At 37.2% G+C, this 22,691-nt stretch overlaps 1 protein-coding gene across 6 annotated transcripts in view; it reads right to left on the minus strand.

The window, feature by feature from the left end:
- Nucleotides 1-22,691, minus strand: part of slc2a9l2 (solute carrier family 2 member 9, like 2) — a 146,428-nt gene that overhangs the window by 26,617 nt on the left and 97,120 nt on the right. For all 6 annotated transcript variants that reach the window (XM_059005555.1, XM_034910307.2, XM_034013335.3 and 3 more), the window contains exons 10-11: nucleotides 7,438-7,539; nucleotides 6,789-6,864 (exon numbers count right to left, since the gene is read on the minus strand). In XM_059005555.1, the coding sequence (XP_058861538.1) occupies nucleotides 6,789-6,864; nucleotides 7,438-7,539 (178 nt within the window). The remainder of the gene's footprint in view (nucleotides 1-6,788; nucleotides 6,865-7,437; nucleotides 7,540-22,691) is intronic.

Consider the following 22,691-nt stretch of genomic DNA (forward strand, 5'->3'; position numbering starts at 1 on the left):
CATGAGCTCCATGATTAGCTTTTACAGAACTACAGTTAAAATGAACATTTGGTTCAACAACACTTGGAAGATTATCTATAATTAATATTTACATTTACTTTCAAAGAGATATCCCACTTCATCCACTGGGGTAAGAACATAAGAAAGTTTACAAATGAGAGGAGGCCATTCGGTCCATCTTGCTCGTTTGGTTGTTAGTAGCTTATTGATCCCAGAATCTCATCAAGAAGCTTCTTGAAGGATCCCATGGTGTCAGCTTCAACAACATTACTGGAGAGTTGGTTCCAGACTGCCACAATTCTCTGTGTAAAAAACTGCCTCCTATTTTCTGTTCTGAATGCTCCTTTATCTAATCTCATTTGTAACCCCTGGTCCTTGTTTCTTTTTTTCAGGTTGAAAAAGTCCCTTGGGTCGACATTGTCAATACCTTTTTAGAATTTGGAATGCTTGAATCAGTTTTTTTTAGCCTGTCTCCATATGACATGCCTTTTAAATCAGGAATAATTCTGGTCGCTCTTCTTTGCACTCTAGAACAGAAATATCATTTTTGTAGACCAGAACTTAACACAATATTCTAGATGAGGTCTTACTAATGCATTGTAAAGTTTTAACATTACTTCCCTTGATTCAACACTTTTCACTATATATCCAAGCATTTTGCTGGCCTTTTTTTATAACTTCCCCACATTGTCTAAAGACATTTCTGAGTCAACAAACTCCTAGATCTTTTTCATAGATTTCTCCTTCAATTTCAGTATGGTATTTATAATGCAAATTTGTATTGCCTAACACTTTTCTATATTACATGTCATTTGCCATGTATCTGCCCAATTTTGAATGCTGTCTAGATCATTTTTTAATGACATTTGCTGCTGTAACGGGGTACTTCCTAAACAGTGACTGATTTAAATATAATTGCCTTTATATTTTTTGTATTTTCACCATAAAAAGGAAATACACTGATCACATTTACATACATAGAACAGTAACTTAAAAAAAAAACAGAGGACACAGGAAACCGCTCGCAAGTTTACACACATACATCATACAAGCAAAAGGGACAAGCTGTATGACTCCTCCTGCACTCCCAGTTGCAGCACTTTAACTGGATGAGCCTCTCAGAGACCCCTTGACACTGTTTTGATTATTAAAATAGACCCGACTGTGTTACACCAACAATAACCAACACAAACGATAACTTCAAAAGGTTTATAAATCTTGTGATTGTTTTTTTCTTTTGACAACCCTCTAAGAAGACATATAGCTTCTCAAATTGCTTTTAAAATACTATACAGTGTGAATAATCTCAACTCCCCAAATTGCCTGCAGTAGCTAAAAGCAATACTGTATTAAAAAGTTTGATTTATATCTAGTGAATTCTCAGCAATATATTTCTAATCATTTATTCTTTGATGCTTACTAAATCTCATGACATGTGACCTGATGTTATTTGTAAAATATTTTCTTCCAGCAAATAAAAATGCATTACAAATATATATGGTTGATTTAGCTTAAGATGAGATGCATGCAGTACTTGCATCAATGAAATCAAATAACAAGATACATCAATACCCTTTATTGATAGGGGAGACCCATCACTGACTTGAGAGCATGCATGCCACTGCAAAATTCACTCAGATTTCCACAGGAGATGCGTTGCCAGGCAACGGATTGACAGGGATCGGCTGGGCTCAGAATGATCGGGATTCCCTGGTTGGCTGGAAGGGGCTTGTCCGGGGGAGTGTCTGGCCATAAAAGGGCACTATACTACACAAACAGGTCTTCTGCAATCTGCCGGCTTTGGTGCAATAAAATAACCCAGAATAGCAAGAGACAGAGAAAAGACGGCCAAGAGTGAAAACAGAACCTCTGGGCGTGGGAAGAGCCGACCAAGAAACTAAAAGTAAGTCTTTAGTTTTACCTTGTTTAGGGGATTGCTGCACGATCCAATACCAGTATGGGCTTTGTGTGTAGGATAGCGTTCTTGGAGTGCGGGACCCTCTGTTTAGAGAGGTAGCGCAGATCCGTGCTTGGTCACCTTTTGTTTATTTGTGTTTTACTTTTGAGCACTTGTGTCCCAGTTTTGTAGGGAAAACCCATGCCTTATTTAAAACCTGTGTATATTACCGTATGCTGGGGTATACCATTGTTGGTATCCTAGTGGCGGCCAGGTGCAACTACAACACCAATTATTTATTGTGAAATAAATCTTTGCACCTGTGAGGAGTTGACACCTTAAAAAAAGGACCACCATCCACTCCCTAATCTAGAAGAAACTACTTTTTCAGTGCCGATGTGGCAATAAATAATTTATATTATTTAAATGACATTGAAGTTATAAACCAAGTTGTCATTCTTCATACAGAGACATCTTCGACTGTCAGTCTTTACTTGGAATAACAGGTTCTGACTGTTTTTAAGTTAATTAGATTTCTGTGGATCTGGGAAAGAAAACTGTCACATGTTGTTTAATATATCCAGTTCTCGTTTTTCTTTCAGGGTAAAACTGTATAAAGATTATAGTCTGCCACTGTTTTAGAAAACGTTGACAGGACCTGCAGTGTAAAACCTGCATGATGTGCGCCCACATTGATTTTCACATCAGTGAGCTTTGTTATAGTTGTCTTCCCTCACATCAAATAAAATTACCCTTTTTGTGTTGCCTTCAGCTTTCGGATGGCAAATAATCCTAAAATGATGGTATTTACCAGCCTGCAAAATATGGTTAAAAGTTTAAAATAATGGAAAAAACTTATTTTTAAATATATCTGAAAAAAACGTTATCTACAGAAACTTAAGGCTTTTTTTTCATCCCTCGTTAGGGAATGCATGCCCTGTGTAGGGGATAAAGTAGGAGTGTTTGTATCTATGTTCACATTTTTCCATATAGGCCTGCCAGGAGAACCACTTATTTGAGTTGGACACTATTTCGATCTCCATAAAGCCTACATAAAACATAAGAACTAGCACACCCAGAGTCGGCAGACTGCAGTTCACTGCACACTTTAATTATTTCTCAAACAAGCAAAACAAAAGGTTTAAACAAACCCTTCAAAACAACACCCAAGCTACAGCTATCTCGGTGCATAAACTTGGAGCACAACCTTCTGCTCTCAGTCTTATCTCTACACTAACTCTCTACACCAGGGGTCTCCAATCCTGGTCCTGGAGGGCTGGTGGACCAATTAAGCTTCTAATAAGCACTTAATTCATCCAATCAAGTAATTTAGAGTACTGTTGGAACAAAAACCAGGAGGGACACTGGCCCTTCAGGACCAGGATTGGAGACCCCTGCTCTACACTAACTCTGCTGCAAACAAACATTTATTTGTTCTTTTTTTATATGGTGTGGTGTCTTGACTGATTGATCAGCCAACCAGGAACTGCATGCCTAGCATTCTCGGGCTGATCAATCAGACAATCAGCCTCCACAGAAAGACACCACACCAATGGCGAGATGGCTGCCAGTCACAAAAACACACACATTTTTAATGTGCAGGACATCTCCCCTGTCACACACTGTATAACTAGGTACATGAATTACAAACCAAACGTATTGTAATGGAAAATGTTGAGATCTACACTACTAAATAATTTCATTTGTACCATTATAATAATAACAGATGTGACACAAAATCATGTATACTTACTGTATATGCATGTGCTATTTTTCAAGGTTTTCTGAATGATTCTGCATGTACAATAGTTAAACAGCATTATGTAGTATGTATGTGTTATAAAAGCTGAACAGTATCCAATTAAAACAAAGTGTAATAAGAACATTTATAGTCAGTTGTTGTTGTTGTACAATAATACTTTAAAACAGAAATACTGGGTTCAAATCAGTAAGTTATATGTATGTTTAAGATTCTTATCTTTAGGATTAAATTCCTTGCTATTACAAATACTTTGACTTCTTAGCAAAACAATCATAGGTGAGAAACGACAGTACCTACAGTACACAATTATTATGTTTTATTGAATTAAACCCAGACTAAAACATTCAGAAAACGGCAGTAGTTGGTAAGTAATGGAGAAGCATCAGAAGTCTGTAACTGGAAAATTTGGATTAAGGTGATTTACATTTCGATTCAATTAGACTATCTGTTTAATTTAAACGATCTGTGTCGAGGACATGTCCTTTCAAAGGAAGGCTGTCAATTAAAGCCAGGGATCAAGCCTCAGGAAAAGCTGCCTGCTTCAATCTGACCGAACATCCAAGTCCTTGGACCTGTTTTATCTTTTGCTTTGGTCTTTTATTGCTGGATAGTGCACTACACTTGAATGGTGACTCTTAAGACAATAATGGGAATTGCAAGTGACGACGCCTGTTAGCTGCAACTCCACTTATAATCTCGCTCAGTGTAGCTCTCACACTCAGCATGTCAATGACAAAGCATTCGGAACACTTAAACCACAAGTGGTTCTATATAAACAGATGATATAATATCAGGTTTTCGTCTGTTTTACATTTAGATTGAAGGCTTCTATGTAGTATGTTTATACATGGTCGGTGGCTACCTCTAATCAAGTTGAGAGTGTACTTTCTCTTGCAGTCTTTGTAAGACAGACCCGACTTGATTGGCTGGTGGTGCACATGACGAGTGGGTTTTGTGTCTTTATATTGTAAATAGTATTGTGTAAAAGTGTTTGTACATTTATTGTGTAATTGTTGTAAATAATGAATGAAGTACTTGACGCTCCTGGGAGAGCCTGCCTACTGTGTGTGATTACCAGCTGTGGAATCTAATCAGCAGGTAGCTGTGTTCCAGCAGGGCGTCAGGTATAAAAATATCCTGTTTATTCACTTCAGGGCTGCTGCAAAGCCAAAGACAAATGCAAATAAAACCTGTTCGCTTGCAGAGTACGCAAGAAATACACTCTCAACTTAATTAGAGATAGCCACCGAACACTTCTAAACATACATGAGATGGGTTTACTATTAATATTTATTTAAAATCTTAAGAAAATAATGTGAATCCCCACCACCAGATGTATAACTTAAGGGGAATTGCATATCCTATCAAATGCTTTATAAACAAGAAATAAAAAGGTATTCTTGATATGCCTACACATGGAATACTGCTGTGTACCAAATGGGAAGAAACTACATGAAGAAACATAGTCTGGCCAAAGGTTAAAACAACCCTGCCATGGAACTTGACAGAGAAATGGTATAAACCTAAAGTTACAAAATGTAAGTTACAAGATGATTAAAACTCTATAAAGTATCCCTAACCCTAACACTACCCCTAGCATGCGCAATAAATCTACATTTACTGCCCCATTTACTAACAGAACGCATGAATTTATGTGCACACTATCTGGTTCGTTTACATGCCATAGCGTGAACTAAATTTACTGCGAGCAATAATTTAATGCGCACGATAATGTCTGAGAATACACGTGACCACCTTCATATAAAAAGCCCCAGCAGTAGCTATGATTTAGCTATTTATTTATTTAGCAGATGCCTTTATCCAAGGCGACTTACAGAAACTAGGGTGTGTGAACTATGCATCAGCTGCAGAGTCACTTACAACTACGTCTCACCCGAAAGACGGAGCACAAGGAGGTTAAGTGACTTGCTCAGGGTCACACAATGAGTCAGTGGCTGAGGTGGGATTTGAACCGGGGACCTCCTTTTTAAAAGCCAGTTTCTTTAACCACTGGACCACACAGCCTCCTATGACTCCAGGTGTGTCTTTTGATCAGTAGCTTATTGTGAAGGTGGAGGTGGCTTACACTGACCGAAAATGAGCGATCAACAGACACAACACTCCGCAGGAGACAGGCAGAGGCAACGTAAAGTGAAACTGCACTGCTTACCTTTTAATTTTAATTTTAACATGTATTCCTGTGTGATGTAAAAAAAAAAGCCCTTTCCTTTCTCCTTTAATGCATATACAATAAAAGTCATGTTGTGCAATGGCATATTTTTCTTTTTGTTCTGCTTACTCAAGAAATATTGATTGATGCATTGTCACCCTGCAGGGTATGTGAGTACAATCAATAGCACCCATCACATTGGGGAAGCCAGTAACCTGGTAGAAGCCCACTTTCACGTCCTGTAAACCTGTCCTCTGTGTGGAAAATTTAACAGAATTCCCCATGAGCTTTAGCAGGGCTTTTTTATTTTTTGTAAATTGCAGGTTATTAAATAGGTTGCAGTTAAAGCTGAATGACATAGTTTAAAATAAATACCGGTAGTTAATACTCTAAAGCAGGGGCAGCCAATAGTTTCTAAAATTGCTTTGATGTATTGTATTGTTTTGGAATTCTTCTTTACTTATATTACTCATATTATTAAATCACAAACAGTGAGGGTATTAGGTTAATACATGGGGGTCAACTGACCTTAACAGAAGTGAATCAGAATACTGTATGACATCATTACAATGCGTGTACTGAGGCTATGAAAATCAAACATTTAAAAGTGAATGCAGAATATGTAAAATGCCTGGGAGGGTCATGTTTAGGGATTGAAAGGATGGTAATATATTTAGATCTGTCACAGTTTAGATCACTTGAATAGAACCATTTTGTTATGAAGTAAACAATCACCTGAATTTTTTTTTGTTTGTTTTTTAAAGGGCAGTCATTTCATTGCTGTGATTGAATGTGGAACATTGAAATATTTTTCAGAGCAGGGATTCGCCACCCCTTCCATTGGGTAATTTAATTAGGGTCTCACTGGAAGGAGATTACAAAGAATACCAACCATTACTGCACAAATATGCTGTCTCTTAATTATCTTTATCATTAACATATACATGTTTTGAACATACCTGGGCCAGTGCAAAATGATGCAATAACTCCCAAAATGCATCCAAAACTGAGATAAGGCAGCCAACTTGCTTTGGTCTGAAAGAACAAAACAAAATAACAAAACTAAAATGTTACCACCAGTATATCAAATATAAGAATACAGTTGTAAAATGAACACAATACAAAATGAATATCCTTTGTTTTCAACAATGTGCTAAAAACTGTTATATGTCCAGTAGTAGGAAAAAAGAGAAGATTTCTCTGTCTCTGTCTCTCTCTCTCTCTCTCTCTCTCTCTCTATATATATATATATATATATATACTGTATATATGCAGAGTAGGTAGGGCTGGAGTTGAAAAGTGTCTTTGTAACATGATTTCACTTAGGATTCTCCACATTCTCCAGCTCAAAGCCAAGTAAACACACATTTAAGCACTCAGTATTGGAACAACATAACCTGGGACCAATCATAATGACAGCATACACTGTAACATAGCAAGAGAAATGTTAAATGCTGAAGATACTTACTCTTTAATGTATGTGCATATTTAAAATTGTGGTCTGTTCTATGCAATGGTTATTCGTTCATTATTTAATTGATCATTATTATTATTATTTTACTTTGTTCATACTTTAATTATCAAACATGGCATTATAATGCATTATACCTGTAAATTAAGGAAAATTGTAAGCAAGCCATAGAACACAGCCATAGCACCGAATCCACCAATAAGAAGAGGTCTTCGCCCAACATGTTCTATAATCATTCCCTAAGGGGGAAGGGGAGAAAAAACAAAGAAGATATTTACACTTTATATGAAGATGTCATTAAATATGCGCAAATGTTGACCCCAAAAAACTTCAGATAACATCGCACATTTATTAAATATTGGCATTTTTGTATGCATTATTGGTGCTGTGGTGAATGACAAATTAGGCTCCAATCCCTTTGAGATATTTGAATCTATTTTAATATTGTAAGTGTTTGAGGAGTTACTAACCCCACCAAATGCTGTATTCATTACTCAACAAAAATATCATATTTGTGGGTATAATTAGGGCTTCTGTTTTTCGGTTGTTATTAATTGTACTTTTTGGTGCTTAATTTTAAGCTATTTTTGAATTTTATGTAAATCTTTTTTTGGGGGGGGGCTTTCGTTTTGTAGATACTGTATGAAATTAGTGTTTTCGGTTATTTTCCAAAATATTAAGCGTTTTTTTTCTGTCAAAATATGTATAGTAGTAACTCGACAGTACTTGCACACTTAAGTTGTACCTTAAGGAAAAAGCCACTCTTAGGAACACGTCACAAGGACAATTGCTTAAAGTTTGCAAAACTGCATTTGAATGATGGATATGAGTTCTGGTCAAAGAACATAAGAACATAAGAAAGTTTACAAACGAGAGGAGGCCATTCAGCCCATCTTGCTCGTTTGGTTGTTAGTAGCTTATTGATCCCAGAATCTCATCAAGCAGCTTCTTGAAGGATCCCAGGGTGTCAGCTTCAACAACATTACTGGGGAGTTGGTTCCAGACCCTCACAATTCTCTGTGTAAAAAAGTGCCTCCTATTTTCTGTTCTGAATGCCCCTTTATCTAATCTCCATTTGTGACCCCTGGTCCTTGTTTCTTTTTTCAGGTCAAAGAAGTCCCCTGGGTTGACACTGTCTATACCTTTTAGGATTTTGAATGTTTGAATCAGATCGCCGCGTAGTCTTCTTTGTTCAAGACTGAATAGATTCAATTATTTTTGCCTGTCTGCATACAGCATGCCTTCTAAACCAGGGATAATTCTGGTTGCTCTTCTTTGCACTCTTTCTAGAGCAGCAATATCCTTTTTGTAACGAGGTGACCAGAACTGAACACAATATTCTAGGTGAGGTCTTACTAATGCATTGTAGAGTTTTAACATTACTTCCCTTGATTTAAATTCAACACTTCTCACAATATATCCGAGCATCTTGTTTGCCTTTTTTATAGCTTCCCCACATTGTCTAGATGAAGACATTTCTGACTCAACATAAACTCCTAGGTCTTTTTCATAGTTCCCTTCTTCAATTTCAGTATCTCCCATATGATATTTATAATGCACATTTTTATTGCCCGCATGCAATACTTTACACTTTTCTCTATTAAATTTCATTTGCCATGTGTCTGCCCAATTCTGAATGCTGTCTAGATCATTTTGAATGACCTTTGCTGCTTCAACAGTGTTTGCCACTCCTCCTATTTTTGTGTCATCTGCAAATTTAACAAGTTTGCTTACTATACCAGAATCTAAATCATTAATGTAGATTAGGAATAGCAGAGGACCTAATACTGATCCCTGTGGTACACCACTGGTTACCTCACTCCATTTTGAGGTTTCTCCTCTAATCAGTACTTTCTGTTTTCTACCTGTTAACCACTCCCTAATCCATGTGCATGCATTTCCTTGAATCCCTACTGCGTTCAGTTTGAGAATTCATCTTTTATGCGGGACTTTGTCAAAAGCTTTCTGGAAATCTAAATAAACCATGTCGTATGATTTGCAGTTATCCATTTTCAATGTTGCATCCTCAAAATCCTTTCCTAAAACCATGCTGGCTGTCTCCCAGGATATTGTTACCATATAGGTAATTTTCCATTTTGGATCTTATTATAGTTTCCATAAGATTACATATAATAGAAGTCAGGCTTATTGGTCTGTAGTTACCTGGTTTGGTTTTGTCTCCCTTTTTGTGGATCGGTATTACGTTTGCTATTTTCCAGTCTGTCGGTACAACCCCTGTGTCAAGAGACTGTTGCATGATCTTGGTTAGCGGTTTGTAAATAACTTTCATTTATTTGAGTACTATTGGGAGGATCTCATCTGGCCCAGGGGATTTGTTTATTTTAAGAGCTACTAGTCCCTTTAACACTTCTGCCTCTGTTATGCTAAAGTTATTTAAAATTGGATAGGAACAGGTCGACATGTCGGGCATGTTGTCCGTGTCCTCCTTTGTAAAAACCTGTGAAAAGTAATCATTTAATATATTTGCTATTTTTTTTTCTTCATCTATGATTTTGCCATTTGTGTCTCTTAGACATTTAACCTCCTCTTTGAATGTTCTCTTGCTGTTATAATATTGGAAAAACATTTTGGAATTGGTTTTAGCCCACTTAGCAATATTGATTTGTATCTCTCTCTTGGCCTTTCTAACTTCCTTTTTGACTTGTGTTTGGAGTTCCAAGTACTCTTTCTGTGTACTTTGTTTTTGGTCCCTTTTAAACGCTCTGTAAAGTGCCTTTTTTCGCTGAATATTTTTTTTAATTGATCTATTAAACCATTTTGGCCATTTTGTTTTAGATTTAGATTTGTCTACTTTGGGGATGTAATTGTTTTGTGCCTCTAGTACTACATTAAAAAAAAAAAAAAAAGTTTCAGCTAGTGCCATCCTAAGCACCTCTGCTCCCACACACTTCTCTGGTTGCTCTCATGATTGAGTGCTGGGTTGTGGTTTCACATTGTATAAGCTGGTTCCCAGAAGCTGTCTGTCTGAAGTTCAGATTTGGATGTCAAACTGTTTAAAATAAATTGAAGCAATGCCGAGCTCCCCTAGCATCTTTTTGGCACAACTTTCTGCTAGCAGTTCCTTTCCTTAGTAACTTTCTATTTTCTGACTTTTATGGGAGCAACATGGGAGTAATTATGCCTCCTGATGTGTTGACCACCTGCACACAGTATACTGTTTTCACCTAAGGCAAATTGCAAGGCTGAGGCCAAGACACTGAGTTATTAATTCATGCTTTTGTCACCTCAAGTGTTTGCAATTCTCTGTTGTTTGGACTCCCAGATGTATCACTGAATAGGCTGCAGTTGAGATAACATACTGCTGCTAGGAGACATCGTTATATACATATATATATATAACCCAAATAGCTAAATACCAAAAAATGAGTGCTTGTCGCTCCTGTTCCTCAGATAAGTTGGCCTGCCACTGGTATTGTAAAAAACGTAAGATGATTAATACATGGCTAGGCAGAGGTTGGCATGTAGCTTCTAGCAGACAGATGAGAACTTGAAGCATATAAGGAAGCTACTGTGAATCAAGATCAGTACATTAGGTCTAGAAACAAAAATGCTATCCCTCTTCTTTACATATAAGAGCCGTTACATTTTTGTTTACAATGAACCCCTGGTTATAATACATAATTCCAACATATCAGCCAAGAGTGTGTCTTAAAAAGAATCAATAGGCTCTGCAAATAATCAATTTCAACAATCAATACAATTGATTGGTTTTAACAGTTTACTATGTGTTTCAGGCAGTACCCTGCATTAGTCTGACCCTGGCCAGCTGGAAGTCCCAATATACAATTTAAAGGCAGGGGTCTTATGTTCCCTTATAAATGTTTACCATAGTAAAAGCATAGTAAAGTGTAATAAAGTATGGTAAAAGTATGGCAAAGTGTAAGGGTCCCCAAATCACTCAATTAGTGTTGCATTGTGGTTCTTCCATCACTGTATTGGAGAAGCTATCCCTTCTTACAACACATTGTCTGGAAAATATTTGACACGCTGCTCTTTGTCAAGCCCCTGGTTCACGCTTTCATGTTTTTGACATGGTCCACCCCAGAGAATAAATACCTATATATTAAACCTCATTTCAGGATGTGTGAGCACAGTGACTGGCCAGTAATTTAGGTGACACTAAGTTTTATGGAAGACTAAATATTTACATTCTTTCTTGTTAAATCTTTCTATTTGAAAGAGCTTTTTGAGTTCACTCAACCAATTTTGGAAGACACACATTCAATAGAAAACTAGGTTGTAAACAAATTTAACATTTGCATTATACTCCCTGCTCAGCAGGAGGTTCTGAACCTACTTATTCTTACAAAAAATCAAGGCTTGTGTCTGTAGTTTTATTGGATCAAACTACTACACTGTATACAATGCAAGTTATCAGCTCTTGGCTTCAAAGCCCTCACACAGAAGTGCTTCAGTGTGATGCACTGCCATTACAGATTCTGTTCCTCATCGGTGAGGTGAGGTTAAAAGCTCTACAACCACGAATGCAGACCAGCCTGGCTCTTTTGCATTGTGGTTAAGACGCCCGCTAATAAAAACCTGATTTCATTTGCTAAACATTACTAAAGTAACAATTTTAACCAATTCCAAATATGTGATCGACTGATAATCCATAGGGTTCTGGTGTTTGCAGCTTTAGCAAGCCTATTATATATTAAGTAACAGAAAAATAACTAATGTATATTAACATGTTTGTTAGTTGGTTGTTAATAGTTAATAGGCAGCCCCTAAAATAAAGTGTGACCCTAGATTTTGTATTATAATATAATTTGTATTTAATATGCTCGTAAACTTGTTGCTGACAATTAATAAACTAAAAAATTGACCCAGTTAAGAAACTAAAAAGGCATGGCCTAATTCTCATGTGCTTTAATTTTAACTTTGATCTGCACCTAAATGAGTAACAACCAACTAATTGTCTTACATCATTCAGAAGGTGAGGAAGATTGTTTTTTGTTTGTTTTTTCTTTAATTTTTTTTTACATTTTATATATGAGTGAGACATATACCTGTAGCTTTAGAAAACATTGCCTGTGTCAGTCTCACACATAGGGCCTGCTAGAAAAATAACTTTTATTAAGACCACAGAAATTAGCTTTTACCACAGGAACAAGTGTAAATGATCTGAAGCTATGTGCTTGGAACAACCCAAAAAAATCAAGGATTCCAAGAATAGTGACATGATAGTTCTGGGTAACAAGTATAATGCGATTTAATTTGTTAAATTATACAACAGCAGGAAACACATAACTACAACAATGATGTCATACAGTAGATCATGGATTTGCTGAACCTCCTGTAAACTGCAAATCACTTGTGTCTGTCTTCATGTTGGTGTCTCAAGGAGCTAAAAAGACTTTAAAAAAAGATACTTGTGAAAGTGCTAGGTTTTAAAGTGCACTCAAATAAGCATGTGTTATCCAATTGAGATTTAAAATATACGGGCTGATGAACTGCTTTTATTTCATGGACTCCTGCAGTCGAAATGGGATTATAATCTCTACAACTGGTTGTGCAAACGACTGTGGTTCTCTTGTGCAGTGGCCAAGATGCTCACTTGCATTGTGCTTGGACAAAATGCAGATGGGCAAGGTTAAGACGGGGTGATTACAATGTGCACATTCTTCAGGTACATCTTCCTGAGAAGGTGCAGTTAATGATCTAAAAAGTTATTCTGTTTACAAATGGATAGAAACAATAACAAACAATCAATATTTCAGGTAATGCTGTTTAATACCAACACAATTCTTTCATACATATCTGCTTACTTTCCGTAGTAACAAAGTGCTGGGTTATTATTAACTTCTAATTTATGTCTTTGGGACATTTTCCAAGTCCATTGGTCATGTTTTCTTTTCATCTGAGTGACATTAATCCTAATGTCATTTGTCAGTCTACTTTCATAAACCATGATTCAGTTGACATGCAACCCATGAGGTGCTCTTTAAGAAAAATAAACAGAAAAAGGGCAATTCTGCATAGCATGAAATTGGGTCTGTAATCATTCAGTAATTGGTCATTACCAAATGTAAAGGTTGTGGGCAATACTCTTGGAAGAATGGGTCACTGTTCTGCAAGACTTAAAGACTATTTCATGCCAACTCTACACAGCAGTTGCCTACAAAAGACAGGCATGTAGGATCCACTGTAGGACACTGAGGAGAAGCAGTTTTGTCACTGGGAATACCATAACCACCATTGCAACTCTCTCTGTGGAAGCACAAGTGAAGATGGGCAGCTTAGCACAGCCATAAACGATCCCTTACGCTCCCCTAAGTTTATGACTTACCCTGCACATCATGTGGCCTTGCTTTACCGGGTGAATGCTGATTATATTTAATGGCACAATGCCCCAGCGTTTGCCTTTTATAGTATTATAGATCAAGAAGAACTATTTCAATCTTTTTGCTATGAAGATAGAAAAGCAATGTTGAGTTTTTAATTCGGATGAGATTTGAATTCAGAAGTTTGTAAGAAACATATGTAGTAAGTTTCTCTGTCAAACAGTTTAATTGACCCCTGCTCCGTTCAGAAAGCATTTTCACACTGTATCTGTGAAGAAACATTCAAAGACCAAAACAAAGTTTCAGGCATGGGCAAGAATAGGACCAAAATGGAGGGGTGGGGGCAAAAAAAAAGTATATAAAACAATGTTGGACTTCTTCATCTTGGATGTTTCAGTGTTACTTCTGAATGTTCAAATATATACCATATCATGATTCATGATTACACGACAGTTTTATTTATCACATGCCAAAGCTAAAAAGTGAATACTGTATACACCCTTCTGTCTGCAGTACAGGCTACATTAGCAGCCTTCTTACCTTAATGAGGAAGACGGCGTCCACTCGCCCTGCACGAAACATCAAAGCTGTTGATCACTCGATCCAAATTGATGCGAATGTCCTGCTCTGTGTCTAGCATGGCTAATCCAGAAAGGCGTTCCTGTCTGGTACTGTTTGCAAGTAGTTTTTAAGATGACAGAGACAGAAAAAGTTCCTTTCACACGATGCAGTGCTCACGGGTATCATAAGGAAGAGTTGAAAGAGTCTATCCATGCTACTCAAGCTATTACCAAGGTTTTGAAAAACTCCAGTCAGGATTCAAAGTTCCCATTTTACTTCTTTTCTTTTCAAGCATTTTACTGAATACAGCCAGCTCTGCTGTCAATTGCTCCTTACAAATGCCGTAGTTTTCACAAATCAAATCCAAATGAGACTCCTTGATGTTGTTTAGCGCAGTCAGTGCTTCCATATCGTTCTCCTTAAATGTTTATTTTATTTCTTTTGCAGTTTTATCCAAACTGCTTAAATCAAATCTTGAACCTCTTCGGTTCCATTTACAGGACTTTCCACCGAACTTTGCTTGGATAAATCTTTGCCTTGGCAACTGCGGGCCTTGGTAGCTATTTTGAGTGCAGATGTCACTTGCATACCTCAACAACTGCAAGTAAAATCTTCAGTTTTCGTTGACACTATTGTTTCCAGCCTAGCGCGAGCCATGTCCTTGACAGAAGCATAGTTGAGGATGGAGGACTGCAAAGCTTTAGAAAGCATGTTAAACTGTGTTAGAACTCAACACATCAGAAGGCAAGGGAACAGAAAGTGAAAGTTGGCATTATACCACTCGCTCGGCCGCCCCGTCCAGCTTGATTATACCATTGGCTTGACTGCCCCGTCCAGTATTTGCAAGCCCATGAAACGGACCCCTTCCCGTAGGCTCCAGTGCTGGGACTGTATGTTGAATTCATGTCCAGCTCTGACACGGGGGCTTCACTTTCTTCTATGAGCGGCACAGCAGAGGTTTCTGGTTCTTCTTCACATTGAAGACTGTCACTGTAATTAGTAATTTTACTACGTTTCGTGAAATACTAATCCAATGTATGCCAAGCCATGCTTAAATAACCAGTACTGTACTTGTATGCAACAGAAAACCCGCCGTTATTTGAAAGTTCACATACCCCTTTCCACTGGACAGGAGTTAGGTTACCGCGAAAAGAGACAATACTTCTGTTTAGTAGTCTATTCCGGACTTGGGATAATATAAAAAACACAAGAATGTAATTTCCCATCATAATTAGAATTCCAAGTGCAAAAAAAAAAAAAATGTAATGCAACATTTTGGGCTGGTTTCACAAACCCCAATTAGCCCTATTACTGGACTACCTAATGTAACCTTATATAAGGTTGTCCAAGATAAGTGTGAGTTGCTGCAGTCTGTGACATGTAACACTTACTGTAGAAAGAGTTTTTGTTCTATAGGGGTAATAAAATGAAAATGTATATGCACGTAAAAAAAAACAGATGATTCTTATCTGAACAGTCAATACACCGTTTTTTTATTTTTTATTAGGGCATTATTATGTTTTTTATATTGATATGGTTCTTAGGAAAATCTGTCGCTATATGTTTTTCTGTAAAGAATGACCAGCACTCCAAAGCGGATTCATCGTTTCTGTGGAACAACCTACCGACCCTCTAACATATAATAAATCCTATATGTTGTATATTTTTTTTGCCTAAAAAACACACACACACAGTTATTATTGGTTCCATCTAGCTAATGTTAGATCTTAGAATTTGAGTGAATGGAAACAATTGAACGAAAGTATGCAAATATTCATACAACACTTGATTATTAATGCTGTACCAATGGTTTGAAGGATCGGGGTATCAATCATTTTAAACAGAGGGAAATTATCTGTCGTTTGAATTGGAGTTGCGAATTGTACGTAGATGAATAATGCAATACCGATCTAAATATTTTTACCCCTGATTTTCTCCCCAATTTAGAATGGCTCTTATGTTCCTTCTGCAGCAACTCCACACAGCTCACAAGAGTTCAAGGTCATGGAACATCCTCCAAGTTCAAAAGCCACAAAAAAATCTATAAAAACACAATATCAGACTTGGGTTGCAGCCAGTTCCATCTGCAGTTTACAATGTATAATGCAATCTCCAACAGGACATTACACAAAAGTCAATGTACTGTACCACATGTGTTTTTATTGTATAATTGCTATTTATGGATTTTACCATTTCAATAACAGTATAATATATTCATAGCCTACATATTTTCCGCAGTGAAATTTATTTAAGCCTTTGAATCGGGTGCTCATTTGGTATCTTTCTCCTTCAGAGTGAGTTGAAGAGATCGAGTTCTTCCAGACAGCAATCCTAACTGCGGCATTGTGACAGAGATCGAATGATTCTTGGTGTTAGAGCTCCCTCCCGACCTGCGAGGCAGCTGCATAAAGGGAACAGAGTACCCTGGGCTAAATGGCACGACAGTTTATTCCCAGGGTTAGGTGGGAGTCGGTCATCTAGAAAGTGGGCAAAGCTACGGCATACGAACTCAGTGACCCGGACGGGAAATGGCGTGGCATCCACGGATTGGAGGAGCAGATGTGCTCGTTGACCAAGGGGTCATGGGCGACATTATAAAAAGGGGATGTAGTGATGTGATCTGTTCTTTTGTGAATGGTTACGTTAAATTACCAGAAGGAGAACCTGTATTGTGAAATGTGAGTGTTTTGTTTGTTTTGGTTTGTCGTTAATAATACTGTTTGTAATTATTTGGATGGCTAACACAATCCGGAGCTGTCGCCAAAGGCCAGCACTAAACCCGGATCAACAACACTGCACTTTTGTTGTCACTAAAGAACTGTATTCACCACGAGCACTAGAGCATGCACTGTGTGCTGGTGTTTGTGTTTGTGTTTGTGTATGTGTTACATGTGGGTGAACTGAAACAGGACTGTTATTATTTCGGGGCAAACCCGCGGGTTATAAATAAGCAATACAAGCCACAGTATTGCTTCATTAACATTATTATTGTCATTGCACCTGGATTATTGTTGTTTGTCTGATTATTGATCACCTGCACCTGCACACTGTTAACCACTTTGCCACAGGCATACAGATGCCAATTGAAACAGATTTAATCTCGATTGACTGCCAATAGAAATGAATGAAGTCTAATTACAAATCGCTTTTAAGTCAATCTGTCTGGCAGATGGAAACGTAGCAAACCTGTGTAGCAAGGTGAGGTGAAGTCGTCACCGACGATGTGCCCAGAATCCAGACACCACACATTTGTTCTTTTAAAAGTCACCCCATACACAGTCCTTCAAAAGTTATGTTTGTAACAGGCTATACATAGTTCATATCATTTTTGTAAACCTTGTCCAGCTATAAATCTCTATAGGACTGTTTATTAGCACTGAAATTACCTTTCCATTTTTATAAGTACTATAAGAAAAGGACAGTTTTTGTCCTACCTACAAATTGAAGCAAATAATTATTGGATTCTATCCACAGAGACAAAGGAGAGGTAATGAAAGAGACTATTGTAGACTCTTCATAGAGATGTTATGTTTTAAATGTGACATAGCCTAGCTATATGCTTTTGGGTACTGTTGGATTGATGAATTAGTACATCTTACAGTGGATGGTGGGCAGCAGAAAGCATCATGTTAAAATAAATAAACATTATTAGACATGCACTCTGCAAGTCCAATAATAAAAACAAATTTGAATTTGTTTGGTAAGTAAATATGAATGCTTGTTTGCTGATGTAACTACATCAGCTGGTTGAAGTAATTACTTTTCTAAAGTGTTCAGAGCTGTGGTAGATTGAAATTAATTTAGATAGCGTGTAAACTGGACCAGCTCTAGACCTGCAGGACAGTATAAATTGGCAAACAGTGTCTTAGAACGCCAGCCGTTCTAAGCGCCAGCCAGTCTAAGGGCCACACGTCCAAGGGCAGTCTGAGCTGTGGCAGTCACAGCGAGGACAGGTGGAGCGAGGACCTTTTCCAAACCTCTCCCAATGGCTACTAGAGGCCTCATTCCCACTCTGTTACCTAACATCTAGATCCCCTTGACAAAGCATGCTCACTCTTTCTCCTCTCCTAGAATGAACACTGGTAAGTACCTGCTGCAGATACCATTACTAACTCCTTCTCCCCCTACGCTGCCTGCTACAAATTTGAAAATCTCCTTTTTCAATTGTCGTTCTCTGACTAACAAATCTATGCTTCTCAGTGAACTTATAACTGATGCCAATCTTGATCTTCTCTGCTTTTATTGCAGAGTTTTCAGAATTCCTCTCCCTCGTCTGCACTTCTACTGACACAATCCTACTCCTAGGTGACTTCAACATTCATGTTGACTTGCCTTCCTCCCCCCTAGTGACCGACTTCAACACGCTCTTGGACTGTCTTGGGCTCTCTCAATCTGTCAACGTCCCCACTCACACCTGTGGACACACCCTGGATCTGCTCATCATCAGGGGTCTTGACCTCTCCAATCTCTCTGTCTGAGATATCTCTCTCTCTGACCATTTCTTAATCACTGTTAATATTAATCTCCCTTCTCCTTCCACCGCTACTGATACTGTTATCTCCTTCCATCCCAAGAATCTGCTGAATCCTTTTAAACTCTTGGAATGTGTCTCTTCATCCCCTCTAACTGGTACTCTCCCGTCTTTGGTTGACGATGTGGTTACCCTCTACAACGCCACCCTTACTCAGATTATCGACACAGTTGCCACACTTACAACCAGAACGGTCAAGTAAGATCAAAACTGCCCATGGTACATCCTCAAACTTTGATTGCTTGTCTGCATGCCGCAAGTTTGGAGGTTGTCTTATACCCAGCTCTACTTAAAACTCGACCCTGGAAGCCCCTCTGCCATGGTCCGGCTCTCGGCTTGCATTCGACATCAAGGCCTGGATGTCTGCCAATTTTCTTCAGCTCAACACTAGCAAATCTGAACTCCTTCGAGTAGGATCTAAAACTCAACTTAAGAATCTCAATACAGCTACCCTGAGCCTCGGAAACTGTCTGCTGCTGCCTTCCCTCACAGTACGAAGCCTTGGTGTACTTCTTAACAGCAACCTCTCCTTTGATGTCCACATCTCCTCCGTGGTCAAATCTTCCTTCTACTCTGTCATGCATTTGTCTCCTCTCTACTCGACTACTGCAACTCTCTCTATGGTGGTCTCCTGGCACGCGCCATAAACCGACTGCAGCTAGTTAAGAATGCTGCTGTCAGGATCCTTACCAGATGTAAGAAACATGAACACATCACCCCCCATCTTGCCCTGCTGCACTGGCTACCTGTAAAGTTCAGGATTACTTTCAAAACTCTCCTGCTCACCTACAATGCCCTTCATCACACAGGTCCTGCTGACCCGCTATGTCCCTGCCCGCAAGCAGAGGTCCTCCGACTCTGGCCTGCTTGTTATCCCCAAGCAAAAGTGCACCACACTTGGAGAATGCTCGTTTAGCTTCATGGCTCTGATTCTCTGGAACTCTCTCCCAGTTTTGGTGCATGATGCTCCCACCATCACTTGCTTTAGATCAACTCTCAAGACCCACTTGTTGTCTTCTTACTGTATCTTGTAAAGCGCTTTGTGATGTTGGTCCACTATGAAAGGCGCTATATAAAATAAAGATCCATTGATTGATTGATGTCAGTGGGAAATCTATCATGCAGGAAAAAAAATCAAAGCAGAGACAAGGAACAGAGCATGAAGCACTTAAGGACAAACACTGTAGAACCAGTGTTTATTTATTTAAATATATTTAAAAGTTAACATTGAGAATAATACATATATTTAGTCATTAATTAACTCCTATTTGGAATGGAGAAAATAAGTCTCTTAATGAATCACAGCGGGTGTGTGTTCACAACTTATTGTGCCTGCTGGGGTGTCATGTGTAAAAAAAAGTGTTAATATTATATAAAATATGTCTTGTATTTAACTTACATCTGGTATTTATTCCCCAGATTTATAAATGTTGTGAAAATGAATATATATTTTTTTATAAAAATATTTTATAAATCTTAAAATATTTAGGAACTTTTCAACATTTAAATGCTAATTTTAAATATAAATATATATATATATATATATATATATATATATATATATATATATATATATATATATATATGTTGTTATTAAATATTTATTTTGAGAATCAAGATTTAGCTGTTCGCAAATAAATCTGGATTTTGTGAATTTATATATTTAACTAAATCTTAAATCTCTAAAAAGATGTAACATTTAGCTAAATATTTAATTAGATATTAAATCCTTAACAAGATGTAACATTTAGCTAAATATTTGATTAGATATTAAATCCTTAACAAGATGTAACATTTAGCTAAATATTTAATTAAATATTAAATCCTTAACAAGATTTAACATTTAGCTAAATATTTGATTAGATATTAAATCCTTAACAAGATTTAATATTTTGCATATTTCCCGATTACCCATAACAACTTGGAGAAATGGTGTCTGTAGTTACGTGGCAATGGGAGTACACTGAGAAATTGATAGCTCTCTCTGAGAAATATCCATGTTTGTATACGAAAAAGAAAGAGTATCATGATAAAAAATGAAAGGAGCAAGGCAATTGAAGAGATTGCCGCTGAGATTAGCATGTCAGGTGAGGTTTTGATATTTAGATGTGAAAAGCCCAGGCCGGACAGACCTACCAGTCAATCTCTATTAGAAAATACATTTTGAAATTACATTTAAAAAAGGTATAGTCCGTCCCTCGCTAAACCAGACATGTCAGGAGACAGATAGGTTGTCCAAAAACATGCCCGGTTTAAAAAACACACACATAAGTGCTACATTTATTTGAAATAAATAAGTACATAAACTCAAATAAATATCTATAGCTATAGCACACTTTCTTTATACTTTAGCATATAGGCTACCGGTAACAAAAAATGCATTGTGATGTGTTGTTCACATTACTGTACACTGAAAAAAAAAAAAAAAGATGATTTGAAATTGAAACTAAATGGTTTTAGCTCACTTTTTTTTTTTTTTTTTTTTACCTTAGTCCTACTTCGTGCACAATTAATATAACAGATAATGGTGCACTGCGTTGTGGGAAAATAAAGCAGAGTCACACAAGCAGGGTCTTGACAGAAATTGACAGTTTATTAATTGTTTTACAATAAAGAACCGCTGTCAGCCACTGCCCACTCCAAAATAATAAAACCCTTTAAATTAGTATTTCTCTTAATTTGTTTCGGTTATTCTCTGTCTCAGTCGTTTCCACTACACGTCTCACACGGCACACACTTAAAAAAAAAAAAATACATTGTATGCCGATCTGCTATAATTTTCTATTGGGATATGCTACTATAGTCCATATGCTGTGTGTGTGTGTATATGCAGTTTGCAACAAATATTGAAAACAAGACCAAACTAATTCTGTAGCAAAATAAAACAGCACATTTAACACAACTGATTTTCTACAGTACGCTCAGCCTCCTGCGTTGCTGAATACACGAAACCCTTGATTAAATAACCTCAGAAAACTGTATTTTTCTTTTAAAACACATTCAAATTTTATTACATGTAAATAATGTTCAGAAACATCAAACGTTCACGTATGGCAATCTTGATCTACGCAGACGTCATATCTAAGGGAATACAGAAATCTGTGTAACACCGGCAGTCCACCTTCTGCCATTCTCTCACTGGACGACAAAAATCACCCTGTGTATGGTGGCCTTTACACCAGCAGCAACTGCATGTTCGATAATTTCATGTCAATTAGTGGAAACGGCCATGATGTCTGTCTGAACATGAACCTGACCTAAGACCGTGGATAAACAGTTTTTCACCTCCCCCTCCTAAGAATGCTGACGTAAAGCACAACACATACTTTGACTTATGAAAAGCTCAAGAGAGTAAGTAAAAACAAGTCGCTTTCGAGTTAAGTGGAATGAAAGCAATGAATAGAGAATAATGGGTAATTGGGAATATGCAAATTTAAACGTTACAAGAGCCAATCAAATTGCGTGAAAGCACAAAGCGGACAGAGCTCATTTGCATACAAACTCCAGATTTAGCTGGCCAGTTAAATATTTAGCTAAATGTTAAATCCTGTTAAAAGATTTAAGATTTAGTTCAATATTTAGCTAAATGTTAAACCTTTTTAGAGATTTAAGATTTAGTTAAATATTTCTCAAAATCCAGATCTATTGGCGAACAGCTAGATCTTGATTCTCAAAAGAAATATTTAATAACAAAATATATATTTATTTTTAAAATAAAGATTTAGCATTTAAATGTGAAAAGTTGCAAAATATTTTAAGATTTCTAAATTATATCTGAATGTACAAAGATATTTATTTTCATAACATTTATAAATCTGGGGAAAAAATACAAGATTTAAGTTAATGCTTTTTTTTTTTTTTTTAACACATGGCACCCCATACTCATTTCTTAGTTATAATTTAGTTGGATTTGAGTATTTTAAGAAATACTTACTTGCTTACTCACTTTTTTCTTACTTTTGAAACTCAACTTTCAGCTTCAGGTAAAACTTTA

The sequence above is a fragment of the Acipenser ruthenus genome, chromosome 2 (genome assembly GCF_902713425.1).
Source record: "Acipenser ruthenus chromosome 2, fAciRut3.2 maternal haplotype, whole genome shotgun sequence".
In the NCBI taxonomy this organism is placed as follows: Eukaryota; Metazoa; Chordata; class Actinopteri; order Acipenseriformes; family Acipenseridae; genus Acipenser; species Acipenser ruthenus.